This window comes from Gordionus sp. m RMFG-2023, chromosome 2 (genome assembly GCF_954871325.1).
Source record: "Gordionus sp. m RMFG-2023 chromosome 2, tfGorSpeb1-WG-v2, whole genome shotgun sequence".
In the NCBI taxonomy this organism is placed as follows: Eukaryota; Metazoa; Nematomorpha; class Gordioida; order Chordodea; family Parachordodidae; genus Gordionus; species Gordionus sp. m RMFG-2023.
Window position 1 is genome coordinate 15,714,302 of NC_088776.1, and position 16,109 is coordinate 15,730,410.

Below are 16,109 nucleotides of genomic sequence, written 5' to 3' on the forward strand. Positions count from 1 at the left end.
ATAGGTAATTTAGGTTAAGGCAATGATATAGTTAAGCATTAGTTTATTTTATAATAATTGTCTTACTTATTTTTACCAAAACTGGGTTCGGGATAAGGCCATAATGTTACACATTACATGGTTTAGGATTAATTAATAATATTTTAAAAATTAGATTAAGTTTAACATTAACTATTTTTTATTGTTTGTAATTATTATTAACAAATTTATTTGGAAAATCATTTTTCAGGGATATATTTTCCAGGATTTTTTTTTATTTTGTTGATTTTCTCCAAATTTTTAAATATTTTATTTGGGAAATTTTTTTCGGAGATATATTTATAGGGATTTATTCCTCCAATTTATCTATTTTCTTTTAAGGATCAAAAATTGGGGAATTTTTCTCCTGTAAATTATTTTCTGTGTGAATTATTTTATGTGATTCGCATGATATAACTCATAAATCAATTATAATGCCTTAAAAATGATTTTAAATGATAAAAATTTTTATTAATCTGTTTCCTTAGATTTGATATAAAAAATTTATGGGGGGGGCAAAAATTTGTTTGTTTCCCCCCTTTGGATACGGCCCTAAATTTAACCTTTAATTACTTTTTTAATATTATTTGATCCTAATATATTTAAAAGTATTCTTTATATAAAATGATAAAATATGTCATTCGTTACAATGATATTTATATAAATAGTTCGGAAACAATAAAAAACATTTATTCAACCTACCTATTTTTACTGGTAATGATATAACACTAAATGTTTTATATCTGTTTAGATATAAAAGTAAATAAATATTTTATAATTTAGAATGAGAAAAATTTTATATTTTTATAAATAAGGTATTTAAAATAATAAACGTCAATTTGCATATTAAATCTTATCGAATAATATATTTTAGTTATATTTATTTTAGACTATTAATTTATTATTAAAGTATTTTAATTTTTATAACTTGTTTATATCATAAGAAAATGAATCGAAATTAAGAGTATATAACATTTTCTAAATCATCTTGAATCGTTAGATAACATTCTTGATTAGTTGATAAATTATTCCTAATGATAAAAATTTATGCACATTTAAAATTAATAAATATTTTTTCATTATACAAGCTTAAATAAACTCTCAACTAGTGATCTGTATCCGGTCAAATTTTTCAAGCCAGGACATACCCCAATTTTTTAAAATTAGCCGTAACCGGCTTGGCCCGAATATATCTAAATATAGAAAAAATATATTAGGTTATTATTTTTTGCAAATTTTTTTAATATATAAATGATTTTGTTAATACATGTCTCCTAGCCTTTGCGACATGTATGTGCAAACATAAAAATTAGCTTGAATTAAGTTGGGGATTCCCTTTTTTTTATAAACTTAGTACATATATATCAGAGACCTGCAGGCCCGGCCCTACGCCCGGCCCGGGGAGGGCCGTATTTTAAATTTTTTAAATATACCCGGGCCGGGCCTAAAAAAATTTTTTAAACATATCCGGGCCGGGTCTTAATATTTTTTATAAAAATTTTTACATTATGAGTTAATGGTTTATAAGATTATATTATATTATAGTTATGATTAATATAATATTGGGTGATGGTTAACACTACCTAACAACCCACAGATCGATCTAATTATTAATTTCCTGCAAATTTATTCAAAGTATTAATATATTTTTTTATAATTCATATCTAAATTTTTACAACATATTTTACCAAAACAATCAAATAAAGGAATATCTTAAATAAGCCCCAATATTCAAGTATTATTAATATATTTTTTTATAATTCATATCTAAATTTTTAGAATATATTTTACCAAAACAATCATATAAAGGATTATCACTTCTTAAAGTTTATAATTGATTTGTACTTAATATAAAGCATTTTTTAATTGAAAAATTTGTTTTACACAAGTATCATTTTATTTCTCTTTTTCTCTGTCCCAAATTCAAGCAATTACGTATGTAGTCAGGGACAGATCGCAAAATGACGGAAAACTATATAAAAGATTATATTAAATTACAAGAGGCTCGAGGTGAAATACCATCGACCAGTCAAATTACGACTGTTGTTAAACAAATTGAATCGTTTTATGACAAATGGGGCGATGGTAATTCTGGTAATATGTCAATACCCGATGATGAATATTATAATTACATAAATAATAGATAAAACATTTAAGGTGGATAATTTGTTAGAGTGGTGGGCGGCTCCTCAAAGCGAATTTCCAATTTTAGCAAAATTGGCAATTCCTGCTTTAAGTGCAAGCTGTGAGCGGAATTTTTTCACTACTGGGAGAATTCTTGAAGAAAGAAGAAGTAATCTTCAACCTGAAAAGGTAGATATGCTTCTCTTTTTTCATGATAATTTGTGAATTTTTAATATCTTTCTTGAGTTTAGGGTTTCGTCAATCATGCTGGTTTTTTACTTTGCAAACTGTCAAATATTTATTGCATTTATTATATTTACCTTGAGTCATGAAAGTTTTTAATCCAACATTTTTCATTATTTTTCTTACAATATTATATAATACAATTATCTTCTTTTTGTTAAAAATTTATATTATAAAATAAATTATATTAATATTGTGCAATTAGATTATATTTTCAAAATACTATTTATTATACATGCATTTTTTTAAATAGCGATTTATTTTTATTTTATAAATTAAATAGTAAATTAAATACAATATATTATATTCTCAAAATATTTTCCATTTTTATAAATTAAATATTAGTTTTATTTTTTTTAAATGTAATATAAAATATAGTATATGACAAATATTATTACCATTTTTATGAATATTAGTTTTATTTTTATAAATGCAATATAAAATATAGTATATGCTCAAAATATCCATTTTTATAAATAACAGTTTTATAATTTTTATAAATTCAATATAATATTCTTAAAATATTAGCTTTTTACATGCATTTTTTAAATAATAAGCAATAATACTCGCTGAAAAATATGGTAAAATACCACATAGGTGAATTTTTGTATATACCAGGTCAAATATAATTTTAAAAAAATTCCGAGCCATGCCTGAAATTTTTAAATCCGGGCCGGGTCATAAAAAATTTTTTTAAAAAATATCCGGGCCGGGCCTAAAAAATTTAAAACCGGGCCGGGCCGTGCAAATGGTACCTGTGCAGGTCTCTGATATATATAAAGGGTTCGGATGAATGTATAGCATGATTGGAAAAAATTAATTAAAATGACTAGACCCCATTGATAAGCTAAAGAATTCTGAATAAATAATGTATATACCAAGAGCGCATATTATAATCAAAAAATTTTTTACTACCATGTTCTGAATCTCCTTAAAAAGCTAAACATGATCATTTATTTTTTTAAAATAATGTTATTTACCAAGGGCACAAATTTTAGTCAAAAAAAAAGAAAAAAGTGTATTTTCAAAAACCACTAAGTTATAAAAAATTTACAAACTTATTAATAACATTTTCTAAATCCTTTTAATGAGCTTAATATGATTATGCTTTCATTTTCTTAAAAATAATGTAAATTCATAGAGGGCATATAGTTTAGTCAAAAAAAAGTTATTTCAAAAGCCCACTAAGTTATAGAAAATTTTAAAGTATAATATTAGCAATTTTTGATTACTTTTAATAAGCTATATATGATTCTGCATTCATATTTTATAAATTAAGCTTCTTTGATAGGGGGTGCATAGTTTTCCCCCTTTTAGAGATTAAGTTAAGGTGATATTTTTACCAGGTTAGGTTTAGTTAATACTAGTTTAATAGTTCAGTTTGGAACCATGGTTGTCACATGACAGATAAACATCTGTTGTTATTATGAATATTGATTCTGCTGATGTATTTCTAATCAGTATTGGATACCAATTTTTTGATTCCTTAACAAAATATTCAAAACAAGTAATTTCAATTGGGAATGAAATACTTAAAACCCTATATTCCTTAATAAGAATAGCAAGTGAAAAAATATATATTTGAATTGTTCACTAATCAGGTTATTATAAAAACATGTATAACCAAAGTAATATATTTTTCCATTTATTTATGGTTCCTGTTCACTGCTTATTCATGACAATATTAATGTCTCTATATTTTAATAAGGATTAAAGATGGTGTGGGTAATTAAACTTAAATTCTTTTATATACCCTTTATTGCCTTCTACTATATAATTTTAAAACCCATCAACAAGAAGCCAAACAATGATCATAATAGGAAACATTTAATATGAATAGTACATTCATCTTTTTTTAATTATTTCCCCAATAAAAAAATTTTATTAATTTAAAAATTTTGCATGTATGATGATTTGTAGAAAATAGTCTCCATAAAATTTCATTGTAAGAATTTAATAAAAAACTACTTACTTCAATTATAAAGTTATATTAATTAAGTTGACTTATGAAAATAAAAATTAAGATTTAATTTTTACTCTCTGATACAAATTTGATATCTTTTCTTAGATAATAATTTTAAACCATATTATCTAATATTTATAACATAAAATGTTAATATAGGTTTGGTTTGCTTTTTTAATTTTTTTTAGGTTTGGTTCAATTCATTAAAAAAATAAATTATATAGGGTTCGAAGTCTGGTTCAACACTCTGCTTAGATATACATTTATATATATATTAATATTATTTGCTTTATTACTATTGTCATTGAATTCTTTTCAAAAATAACTTTAGCAAGTCAGTATTTTTAAAAAGAAGTATTTAATCTGGCCTGCCTAATAGATATTTTTAAAAAATAAAGGTAAATTCTTTTAGAGCCTTAAATTTTATTATTAATATTGTTTTCTAAATCTTGATATTAGATATAATTAAAATTTAACTACATCATATTCCAAACATTGAATAAAAGTAAATAGGGTATTTTTTTAACCAAAAAAAAAATACATGAGATAGTTTAAAAATAAAGATTATTTTAAAATTTTTATAATTATTATGAATAATGGATACTTTTAATAATAAACTTAAAGAAATTATTAATAAAAATAAGGAGGTTTTTTAATGTGAATTCCATATTCAGATGCAGCAGATGCCAGATCATCAGTTGTTAGTGTGTATTTACCTAATGGAGACAGAGATGAATGTTTATTATTTCCAGTCAATGTTAAATTAGACAAACGCATTTTATTATGTTGTAGTGCATCATTAGCCAAATCTGTTACAAACTTTTGAGCTGCTAAAGATATCAATCTGATTAATCTAATATCATCAATTTCAAATCCTGATCTAAAAAATGATTTATAAAAATAGAATTAGTATACAAAACTTTTGCAAAAAGTAGGTAGAAACTGCATCAGGAATTAATGGAGTATAATCATTAAGTTTGTATAAAAATTCTGATATAGGTTGCTGATTCATCACTTTATTGATATAACTTTTAAGTTCAGCTTCATCTGCTATTATTTCTAAATTATTATTTGGTTGGCTTTGACTCATTGTGAGGTTAATTTAAAAATGAAATAAGGTACTATAAAATAATTTAGATAAAGGATTTAAATTTAAAAATTTACTGGACTTAATCAATGCTACAGTAACAAAAAATTGACCTATAGTTAATAAAACTTGACGATCACCAATTCTTTTTTCTTCAGCAGGATCAATTTTAATTTTTTGCGGACTAATTTTAAACATCGTATAAGAAGTTGCAACTTTAAAAAAACTGTCAGAGTCACGTGTGACAGTTCAGAATACACCAGTGGCCCCTACAACGGGGGGGAGGGGGGTCCTAACCAACTGCTTCAGTAAATTTGAGTGGGGGTACTTTTTTTTTTTTAATTTTTTTTTAAATTTTCTTTATTATTTAATTCTTTTACTGTTTTGTAACATCCATCATGATCAAGTGATTTCTGGTTTATAAATGTAATAATAAGACCCCCCCCCCCTCATAACTTAATATTCAATTTAATATATATTGACGGAAACTTTGGTAGATGTTTAGTAAATTAGGTTGTTATCCGAGATTTCTTGTCACAAATTATTTTTCCAATTTAAAAATATGCCTAAAAATATTAACCAAAGAAAATACAAATGCCTAATTAAAAATTGCAAATCGCATAATATAAGAGATGATTAGAAATTGGATTACTTATAGTATTAAAATGAATAAAGTTTTATGCTCAACATGTCTCTTATTTGGAGGTCTACACACAAATTCAAAATGGACATGTGAAGGTCTAGATAAATGGCAGAATATTAATCGTGATTTCTGCATGAATCTTCACGAGGCACATATGATGGCCGATTATGGAAGACTTTCTCACAATAAAAATTCGATATTAAAATTTATAACACCCCAGAAAGAATGTGTAGATAATAACCGTTCTATCATATGAATTATAATAATATGTTTAGATTATTTAATATCTCGTGACCAAGCCTTCTGGGGAAACAGGCAACAAGAAGGCAATATGATGGCCCTTATTAAGCTTATTTCAGATTCTGAACCTGTACTAAAAATGTATATACAACAAAAGGAAGAAAGAAAAAGAGATTAAAAACGAAATTATATTCAAATCTATTATCATATAATAACATAAATATTCTCATTGAAACCATGAAAAATATGGTTATAAAAAAAATTCAAAATGAGATTACATTTAACAGGTGCTTTAATAGCTTTGATAGTAAATTATGTTGAAAATAGTGAGACGCCGAAGCCTGTTGAAAGACTGATTGACATATACTAGAAATACCACAGGTCTCGATATTAAGCATAATATAATATCCAAACTTGGCTTGATAAATTTACCCCTTGAATTTCTAGTTGGAGCAAAGTTATGATGGCGCCTCAAACATGAGTGGAAGAATCAATGGTGTGCAGGCCTTGATGAGAGCAGAGGCGCCAAAGGCAGCTTTTATTTGGTGTTATTGTCATCGATTAAATTTAATCATTGTTCAATTATGGCAATCAATTAAAGATCTTCGAAATTGATGGGAATACTAGATGAGATTTATATCTATTTTAATGGTGTAAAAAGATATGAGGTACTCAAAAAATGTCAGTGTAATGATCTAACGATTTCTACGCATGAAGAATATCGGTAATAGTATCGTATTTGATTTAAAATGTTTTTTTTATTTAGAAGCTGTCTATCGTCATATAAAGCTATTGTAATTTTTTTTTCTACTTTATGATGCCTTGAGGGCAGCTTTAACAAATTTAAAAGATTCTGAAGTCCTGCCACTTCCACTATGGCTAGTGTTATAGTCTTTAGAATAGAAAATTTTGATTTTATCTCATCACTTTGTGTTTTGGATAAAATATTGTTGATAACAAGTTTAGCTTGTACAAAATTGCAAACCATTTCGAAGGATATAGGGTTTGCAATAAATCAAATTCAATTGGCAAAAGATTGCTTGATTAATTTGATAAGTATAATATAAATTATTGTCTTAATTATTTTTTGATCTAATAAATAATAACACTGAATTTTTGGATGTTTTTTTCAAAGGCACAAAATTTTATGAAGGAGAAAAATCTACCTTGTGATTTTGAAAGTTCTAGACTTCAAACATTACAATCCAAAAGGAGAGGTATATATATAACTTTTATCATTAAATATAGAAATTTTTTTAGCTTAAAATAGGTGTGTTTGCAGTTTAACGAAAGATTTAATGATGATTCGATGAAATTTTACATCAAACATCATTTTTAACGCCAAAGGGAATGACAGAAAAATCAATTTTTAAAAAGATATGGAGGATATCTGTGAATTTTACAATTTAAATTCAAGTCAAATTTTCGAAGAAATGTTGAAGTTCAGAAATATTTATAAGATGGCCAAAATGGGGAATGTAATTATTACTCTTTAGGGGATACTTTTCAGGGGGTATTCTGCTTCATTCGCTCAGAAAGTGTAGGGCCCACTGGAATACACATTGAATAACTAATAATTAACATGTCTAACAGGTGTCTGTTATTGAGCCTCTTATTGTCAAAATTTTTAAAATATTTTGTCTCGCCAGAATTTTTTTTATCTAAAAAATAAATATCATTTTCTTTATTATTCAATATAAATAACAATATTGGAAGCAAAAAAAGATAAAAAACAATTATTGCATAAACGGGATGTTGTTTTGTCCCTATCATTTACAATCTATATTAAATTTTCCGATGTCCTCACTACGTCATCGTGACGTCATGTCACTCGATACGTATTTATTTTTATTTATTTTTATTTGTTGGTTTTATTTATTTATTTTATACAAACAGATGAATGGAATTTCAAGAATTGATGGTGTACACATACCTAACATGGATTGAGAGATTTGAAAAATCGTCTTTGAATTGATAAAAACAATATTCCTTCAACTTTGTAAATATGAATGAAACTTTTTATTTCACTTAATCCTTTCTTTATTTTTTAGATTACCTTATCAATTTTCATCTCATATTATCAATTACACATTAATGAAATCTCTACAAGACTCAACTTGTATATTTATTTTGAACATACTCACATTTTTTGTCAGTACTTACATTACAATTTTTTATACTCACATTTTTCTTTCATAACCAATAATTAAGAAGATAACCAAGTATATTCAAATATTTAAATATTCTTATCTTAACTTATTTATAATCTCCAATCCTTATAAATAACTCTTTCTTTATATTTTCTCCTCCCTTAATGAATTTATTTATCACTAAATTTTATTAACTCATTCTTTTCTTTCTATCTCTATTATCTATTAACCACTATTTCTCAAAACCTTATCAATTCCATTAATTTAATTTTTAAAATATAAAAATTTATACCTCTTTCCCCCCCCTTTTTTAATCTTATTTTTTAATTACCTTACAATTAATTAACCTTAATCTTAATAACATTACATTCATCATGCTATTTTTTAACTTTTAGAATATCATAATAGGCTTAATAAGTATCCCAAATTTTTTTTTTGATGATAGCCAAACCTTATCAATTCCTTTAATTTAATTTTTATTATTTTTATAATATAATAATTTATACCTTCCTTTTTCCCCCTTTTTTAATCTTATTTTTTAATTAACTTACAATTAATTAACCTTAATCTTATTAACATTACATTCATCATGTTATTTTTTAAATTTAAGAATATTATAATAGGCTTGATAAGTCCCCCAAAAAATTTTTTTTGATGATAGCCAAACCTTATCAATTCCTTTAATTTTTATTATTTTTATAATATAATAATTTATACTTTCTTTTTCCCCCCTTTTTTAATATTATTTTTTAATTACCTTACAATTAATTAACCTTAATTTTAATAACATTACATTCATCATGTTATTTTTTAACTTTTAGAATATCATAATAAGCTTGATAAGTCCCCCAAAAATTTTTTTTGATGATAGCCCTCTAACTACTAGAAATATGCATCTAATATTGACCCATCTACTGGTTTACATTATTTTAATGTTTGTTTAATTTCAACAATAGTTTATTTATATTTTTGCCTGATTTCTTTATTTGTCTAGGCTAACCCTAATCCCTCACATTGCTACAAAACATGATGACTCTATTATTAAAGATAGGCAAAGAATAATGACGATTAAACAAACGCCTTATCCGTTCTAAAGTTACTGGTAGACAAAATAATAAAGAACTACGCTTGAAATGATCTGGAGGTTTATTTTGTTTTTTTTTTATCTTATGTTTTATATTTATGTTTATTTTATTTTCACCCAGTTCTCCAAATTATACTATCACCACTAACACAATTCCTATGCCTGCGCCTATTTTTTAACAAATATAAACATTTAATTCTGTACTATCATTCACTTCACTAGGAGTTAATATAAATATTACTTTCGATTCTCTGAGAAACTTTCAAGGATATTTAGAGGAATGTTAAAACTTGAATGTACAGTACGGCCAATTTCATCAACTTTATTAATGGAAAAATATGCAGTAGTTCTGTCGTGACCTTTAAAACAATACTTACGACCGTTTTATGGTTGAGTTAACATTCTAGTTTATGATTCTATTTTAGAAGGTGTTATAGTAAGCAGGGAGTAAAGCAAGATATTACAAAAAGATTTAAAACTTTTATAAATAAATATATTTTAAAAATATTTAACTACAATTTAACTAAAAAACTATAATAAATTTATGCTTTATATATAAAATAAAACTATTAAATAATTAAATGAAACTATTAAATAAAGTTAATAAAAATGGTGTTAATTTAATGAATGTAAGATACAAAAATTTGTGCTAAATAATAACCATTATACAAAATAGTAATCCATGTTTAACAGAAGGGGATACCAGGCTGACATTGACAGAAATATCGTTTTGCCTGTTCAAACTTGAATGTACAGTACGGCCAATTTAATCAACTTTATTAATGGAAATATATGCAGTAGTTTCTGTCTTGGCCTTTATAACAATACTTACCCCCGTTTTAAGGTTGAGTTAACATTATCGTTCATGATTCTATTTTAGAGGGGGATACCAATGCTGACATTGACAGAAATATCGTTTTGCATTCTTCTTTTACCAGTATCCCAAGGCATAGGCATATCATCTTTATCAGGACGTAATGTTTTTTGTACACTGCTTTGTTCATCCGTCATCACTTTCATCTACAACCCTAAATGCATTGGCATACGCAGCGGGGAGGAAAGCCAAAAAATGAAGATGCCGGATATATTTTTCAAAATATATTTTTTGTTTAGAGTGTTGTGCAGATTTAGTTTAAACAATTCCATATTTTTTAATTCGTTTGTAAATAAAAATTTTAACTTGTAAAAATTGATAAGAATATATAAATATGTTATTTTAACAACTTTTTTACAAGTCAAATAATTTTATTTTCAAATAAATTAATAAATTTGGAAATGTTTTGAATTAAATTTACACAGTATATTTGTTAATATTTATTCCTAACTCATATTAAATATATATTTAATTACATTTATTATCACATTCATAAGTAAGTTTATCAATTAATTTCGATTTCAAGTTTTCCGGCGTAATATTATCTTATTATTTTCAAATTTTTAGTGGCGTGATATTTATCTACCATTTTTAAATTTCTAGTCAAATAATAATTATTCTGAAATTGTCCAGAGAGATAGAAATTGCAACCTTGTCATACGAGATAGAGTCTCTGCCATCAAGCAGTAACAGATTTTATGGAGTTAGAAGAGCCGATTATTTGCTATTACTGACATATCACAATGGCCTGAAAGAAATTTTTCCTTAGAAGCAAAAAAATTATTGGATTCAATGTTTATTCAAAATTTTTTTCTCATTAGAATGTACACCATGTTTTGTAGCAATGTGAGGGATTAGGGTTAGCCTAGACAAATAAAGAAATCAGGCAAAAATATAAATAAACTATTGTTGAAATAAAACAAACATTAAAATAATGTAAAACCGGTAGATGGGTCAATATTAGATGCATATTTCTAGTAGTTGGAGGGCTATCATCAAAAAATTTTTTTGGGGGACTTATAAAACCTATTATGATATTCTAAAAGTTAAAAAATAATATGATGAATATAATGTTATTAAGATAAAGATTAATTAATTGTAAGGTAATTAAAAAATAAGATTAAAAAAGGGGGAAAAAAGAAGGTATAAATTATTATATTATAAAAATTAAATTAAAGGAATTGATAAGGTTTTGAGAAATAGTGGTTAATAGATAATAGATAGAAAGAAAAGAATGAGGTAATAAAATTTAGTGATAAATAAATTCTTTAAGGGAGGGGAAAAAAAATAAAGAAAGAGTTATTTATAAGGATTGGAGATTATAAATAGGTAAGGATAGGAATATTTAAATATTTGAATATATTTGGTTATCTTCTTAATTATTGGTTATGAATGAGTATAAAAAGATTTCATTAATGGTAATTGATAATATGAGATGAAAATTGATAAGGTAATCTAAAAAATAAAGAAAGGATTAAGTAAAATAAAAAGTTTCATTCATATTTACAAATTTGAAGGAATATTGTTTTTATCAATTTAAAGACGATTTTTCAAATCTCTCAATCCCTGGTAGGTATGTGTACAGTGTACACCATCAATTCCATTCATCTGTATGAATAAAATAAAATCAAATCAACAAATAAAAAAAATAAAAGTACCGATGACATGACGTTACGATGACGTAGTGAGGACATCGGAAAATTATAATATAGATATCTTAAATTATTTAATTAGATATTTTGAACCAAATTGTTACTTATTATTTATTCGCTTCATTTTTTAAATTCAAATGATAAAACTTTTTATAAAAATCACGAAAGACGATATCGTGTTAATAATTTCATTTTTTTTAATATTTAATCTCGGTACCCAGCAAGTTTATTCGAAAAAATGGTCGGTTTATTTAATAAGCCATTATATTTATAGAGAAACGTAGGAGTGTAGGTTTTTTACAAACTCGGGAGCCAGAGCTAGCCTTTTAGTATTAATATTATTACATATATTAAAAAATGATCTCAATTAGTGCGGTGTTGATCCATAAATATTCTGCGATCCCATATTAATAGGCCATGACAGAAAATAGTATTTAAGGCTTCGATTTACACGATTTTTAAAATGGGTAAATAAGATTATAGCCAAAATATTAACACATATCTATCTGTTTCAAAATTTCATCAATCGATGTTCAAACCTATCTTAATTCGTGGACAAAATATATAAGCTTAGGTAATTTTTTGGATAAAACCTTATGTTATTGCGTAAACATTCTATTTTTTTTTTAGCTATTCTATCATTCAAAATAATTCGATTTTTTTTTAAACATTTAAATAATTTTAGATATCTCTTATAAAAGAGGTTAATGGAAGCATATATTATTATGTAAAAATAGATGAATAATACTCTCGAACGTTAGTTCTTACAATTTAAAAAAATCACATCATGGTAAAAACATTATGTAAAATATATAGATAAAAATAAAATGTTTTATTCTGTACTTTATCTTATAATCAACAAAGTAGTTAAGATGATCTCCCTTTAAAAAAGAGTAATTAATTATATTTATATCTTAAATTATTATTATTAACATTAATAATATTAAAATATGAATTGTATTATATTAGCCAATGACATATAATAATACCTAGACTGACGATGTATTCATAATAATGCATCTGAAAGCGTCGTTGAATGCAAATCTATAGACCCGCCATTTTGATAACCCTTATAGTAATTATTTTCATATTAAAAACTACTATTAAATTGATAACTTGATTTCTTATTATCTCGATGATCAGGCAATTCTTTAATAAAGTTTGCGTCAGGCATAGGAATAAATTGGCCTCTCGTTAAAATTTTTTAATAATGATATAGGTAACTAAAATGGCGTCCCCAGCTGTTTTTAATTGATGTACACTTTAATGAATGCATCTTCCTAGATATTATTATATGTCATATTAGCATATAATAAAATAGTATATCATTTGCATTCATGCATATTCATACATCTAATTTCAAAATCATACAAACATTAATTTTTTTATGGATTTACACGTTTTAAACCCCTAGTTTGTTTATTGTCAGCTCTAATTGATGTTTTTTGAGTATCTTTTTAATGTATAAACTTAATATAAGATTGATATATTAAATTAATTATTAAAATTTGATGATTTTTAAATATCCTTTTAATGTATAAAATAAATATAAAATTTAATAGGGCGGAATTATGTTTTACTGTGAAGCTTAGATTTAAGGCCATTGGTTCTATAGACAATAAAGGAATAAATGATTTTTCACAGGTTAAAATTTATATAAAATTGTTAGATATATAGATTTTAAGTTTTTGTTTATTACAAATATATTTATTTCAAACGGCAATAACATAAAGATTTTGTTTCTTAACTTAAAAAATCAGTTTATATCATCGTTTTTATCGTTACAATTTACATTTTTTAAAATTTTAAACAAAGAACATTTTATTTTCGTTTTGTGTAACTTGATTATTATTTTATTATTTATTTTATCAATTAATAAAATGGGTATATAATCATCATTTTTCTAACAGAGATGGTAATTTATTTAAGGATACAAAGATATTTATGACGAAACATTCGATTTTTTATTTTTATATTTTCTATGATGTATTTTATTGCTGAATGACTTTGTTATAGTGATATAGTTTTTACGTATTTATGATATGCAGAAAATATTACAGGAATTAATCCCGGATTTATTTTTAGCAAAAATGATTATTAAAATAATAGAAATAAATTGAAATATAATAATTGAGTTCTCGTCAGAATTGCCTGATAAGAACCATTAGTCGGTGGATGAAGTTTATTCACCAATAAAGGCGTCTGTTTTAAATCTGATCGATTCTGAATAAATATTCTGTTCTATTACTTTTGATTTATTGAAAGACATTTAAAGCGTCGAAATCAGTGGCGTAGCTAGGAATTTTCCTTAGAGGGGGTCCATACATATAAAAGCCTGGGGGGATTCGCTTCCCAAACCTCCTTATACGGGCCTTTGTCCCTTTTGCGCCGGCCTTCGGCCGAGTTTATCTTACAAATCATAACCATATCTTCGGTAATATATAATAAATATATTTTTTAAATGCATCAATAATATGTTATTATAATTTAGTGGATTATTCTCAATGACTTTATGATAATACTATCCAGAATAATTTCAATAGTAATATAATACCTTCCACAAACATCAAAACCAGAAAAATATAAATATTAATGGTATTTATTTGATATAAAGTCACTTTTAAGTCATTTGAACGTATAATCTAAAAAAATATTTTTGCTCTGGGAGGGGTCCAAACCTGAAAACCACCCCCGTAGCTACGCCACTGGTCGAAATATATCACGTTTAACGTCATTTAAATAAAAATTTTGATTCAAAATATTTTATCCTGGCAATTAGAAACGTAATGCAAAGGCAACTGGAACATTAGTATCTAAGATATATAGTATAGAAAAGGAATTCAATTTAAAAAAAACAATACAGATTGTAACTAATGCTGGGGCTAATGCCAAAAGAAGCATCAGATTAGGGGATGTATGCTTAGGAGGGCATGGACTTCATAATTTAGTTACAGTTGATGGCATATAAAAAGTTGCCAGAATTAGCGTCTACATGACAAGATTTTCGATGCAAATCTCAAAAATCTATGCCTACCCTCCCCCCCACACCCCTATTATTAATTACACCTTTTTTATTATACGGGTGCTCCTCTCATAAATTTAAAGAGAATAACTTAAATTATTTTAGCTCTACTACCAACTATCAAAATATTGTGAATATAAAAGAGTTATTTTTTAGATCATGAATTCAATTAAAAACCCCCCTCATTCACTATTATTATGAATGTATTATTATAGCATATTGTTTGGCATGAATATGAGTTTGCTGAGAATGTCTAACCCTTTTAAATTACATTTTAAAGGATAGCAGAAAGTTTTATTCGGAAAATAATGTCTATGATTGTTTGCAATATATATTTGGTGGTATTAATTTTTAAGCAATATATTTTTCCCTATTTAATCAAAAAATTTAATCCCCCCCCCAAAAAAAAATGTGTCCTACCCCCCTCGATAAAGATTGATGCAAACTGCCACCCCCCACCCCCCTACCATTTACTTTCATGTAGACGCTGGCCAGAATATATTTTCTTATTAAAATTAGAGAAATTATTTCAGCCTCAGATATTGAGTAGCTGATTTGGAATGTGAAATTAGATGAGTATCGTAAATACCTGCAATCAATTTATGAGAGATGGCATATTGTGGATATTGATGATTCTGATCCATATCTTGATAAACATTTTGATACTTCTGATGAAACTATCAATACGAATTGCATTTCACCAACAAATCTAATTAATAGCATTAAGAATTGCCACACCAGCCGGCACCATATTAATTATGCTAGAAAATATCTATAGTGTTAACAAATGGATATAATTGACGATGAAATAGAAACATATACAAATCAATAAATCTGATTGCTCAGATATCATTTGCCTAAAAAAAATATGCAAAAAACATAGGTTTCCAATTACAACTTAAAGTAATTTATTTTAAAAATATTTAACATTAGATATTAGCGACACTACTTGATCCGAGATTTTAAAATTATATTGTTTCAGAATATTTAAGTTCGAATTCTACATCAT

General features: G+C 25.5%; 1 protein-coding gene across 1 annotated transcript; it reads right to left on the reverse strand.

Moving 5' to 3' along the window:
* Positions 1–4,978: 4,978 nt before the first annotated feature.
* Positions 4,979–10,563, reverse strand: LOC135924111 (transcription initiation factor TFIID subunit 10b-like). Its single transcript, XM_065459156.1, has 4 exons — positions 10,443–10,563; positions 5,565–5,619; positions 5,269–5,427; positions 4,979–5,228 (listed from the first exon to the last, which is right to left on the reverse strand). The coding sequence occupies exons 1-4, from the start codon at positions 10,561–10,563 to the stop codon at positions 4,979–4,981; spliced, it is 585 nt and encodes a 194-aa protein (XP_065315228.1).
* Positions 10,564–16,109: the final 5,546 nt, after the last annotated feature.

Coding starts and splice junctions, on each gene's coding strand:
- LOC135924111 (XM_065459156.1), bottom strand. CDS start 10,563: ATGACGGATGAACAAAGCAGTGTACAAAAAACATTACGTCCTGATAAA. Junction 5,620..10,442: donor TTCTGTCAATGTCAGCATTG/GTATCCCCCTCT, acceptor GTTTAAAATTAG/TCCGCAAAAAATTAAAATTG. Junction 5,229..5,268: donor TCTACCTACTTTTTGCAAAA/GTTTTGTATACT, acceptor ATCATTTTTTAG/ATCAGGATTTGAAATTGATG.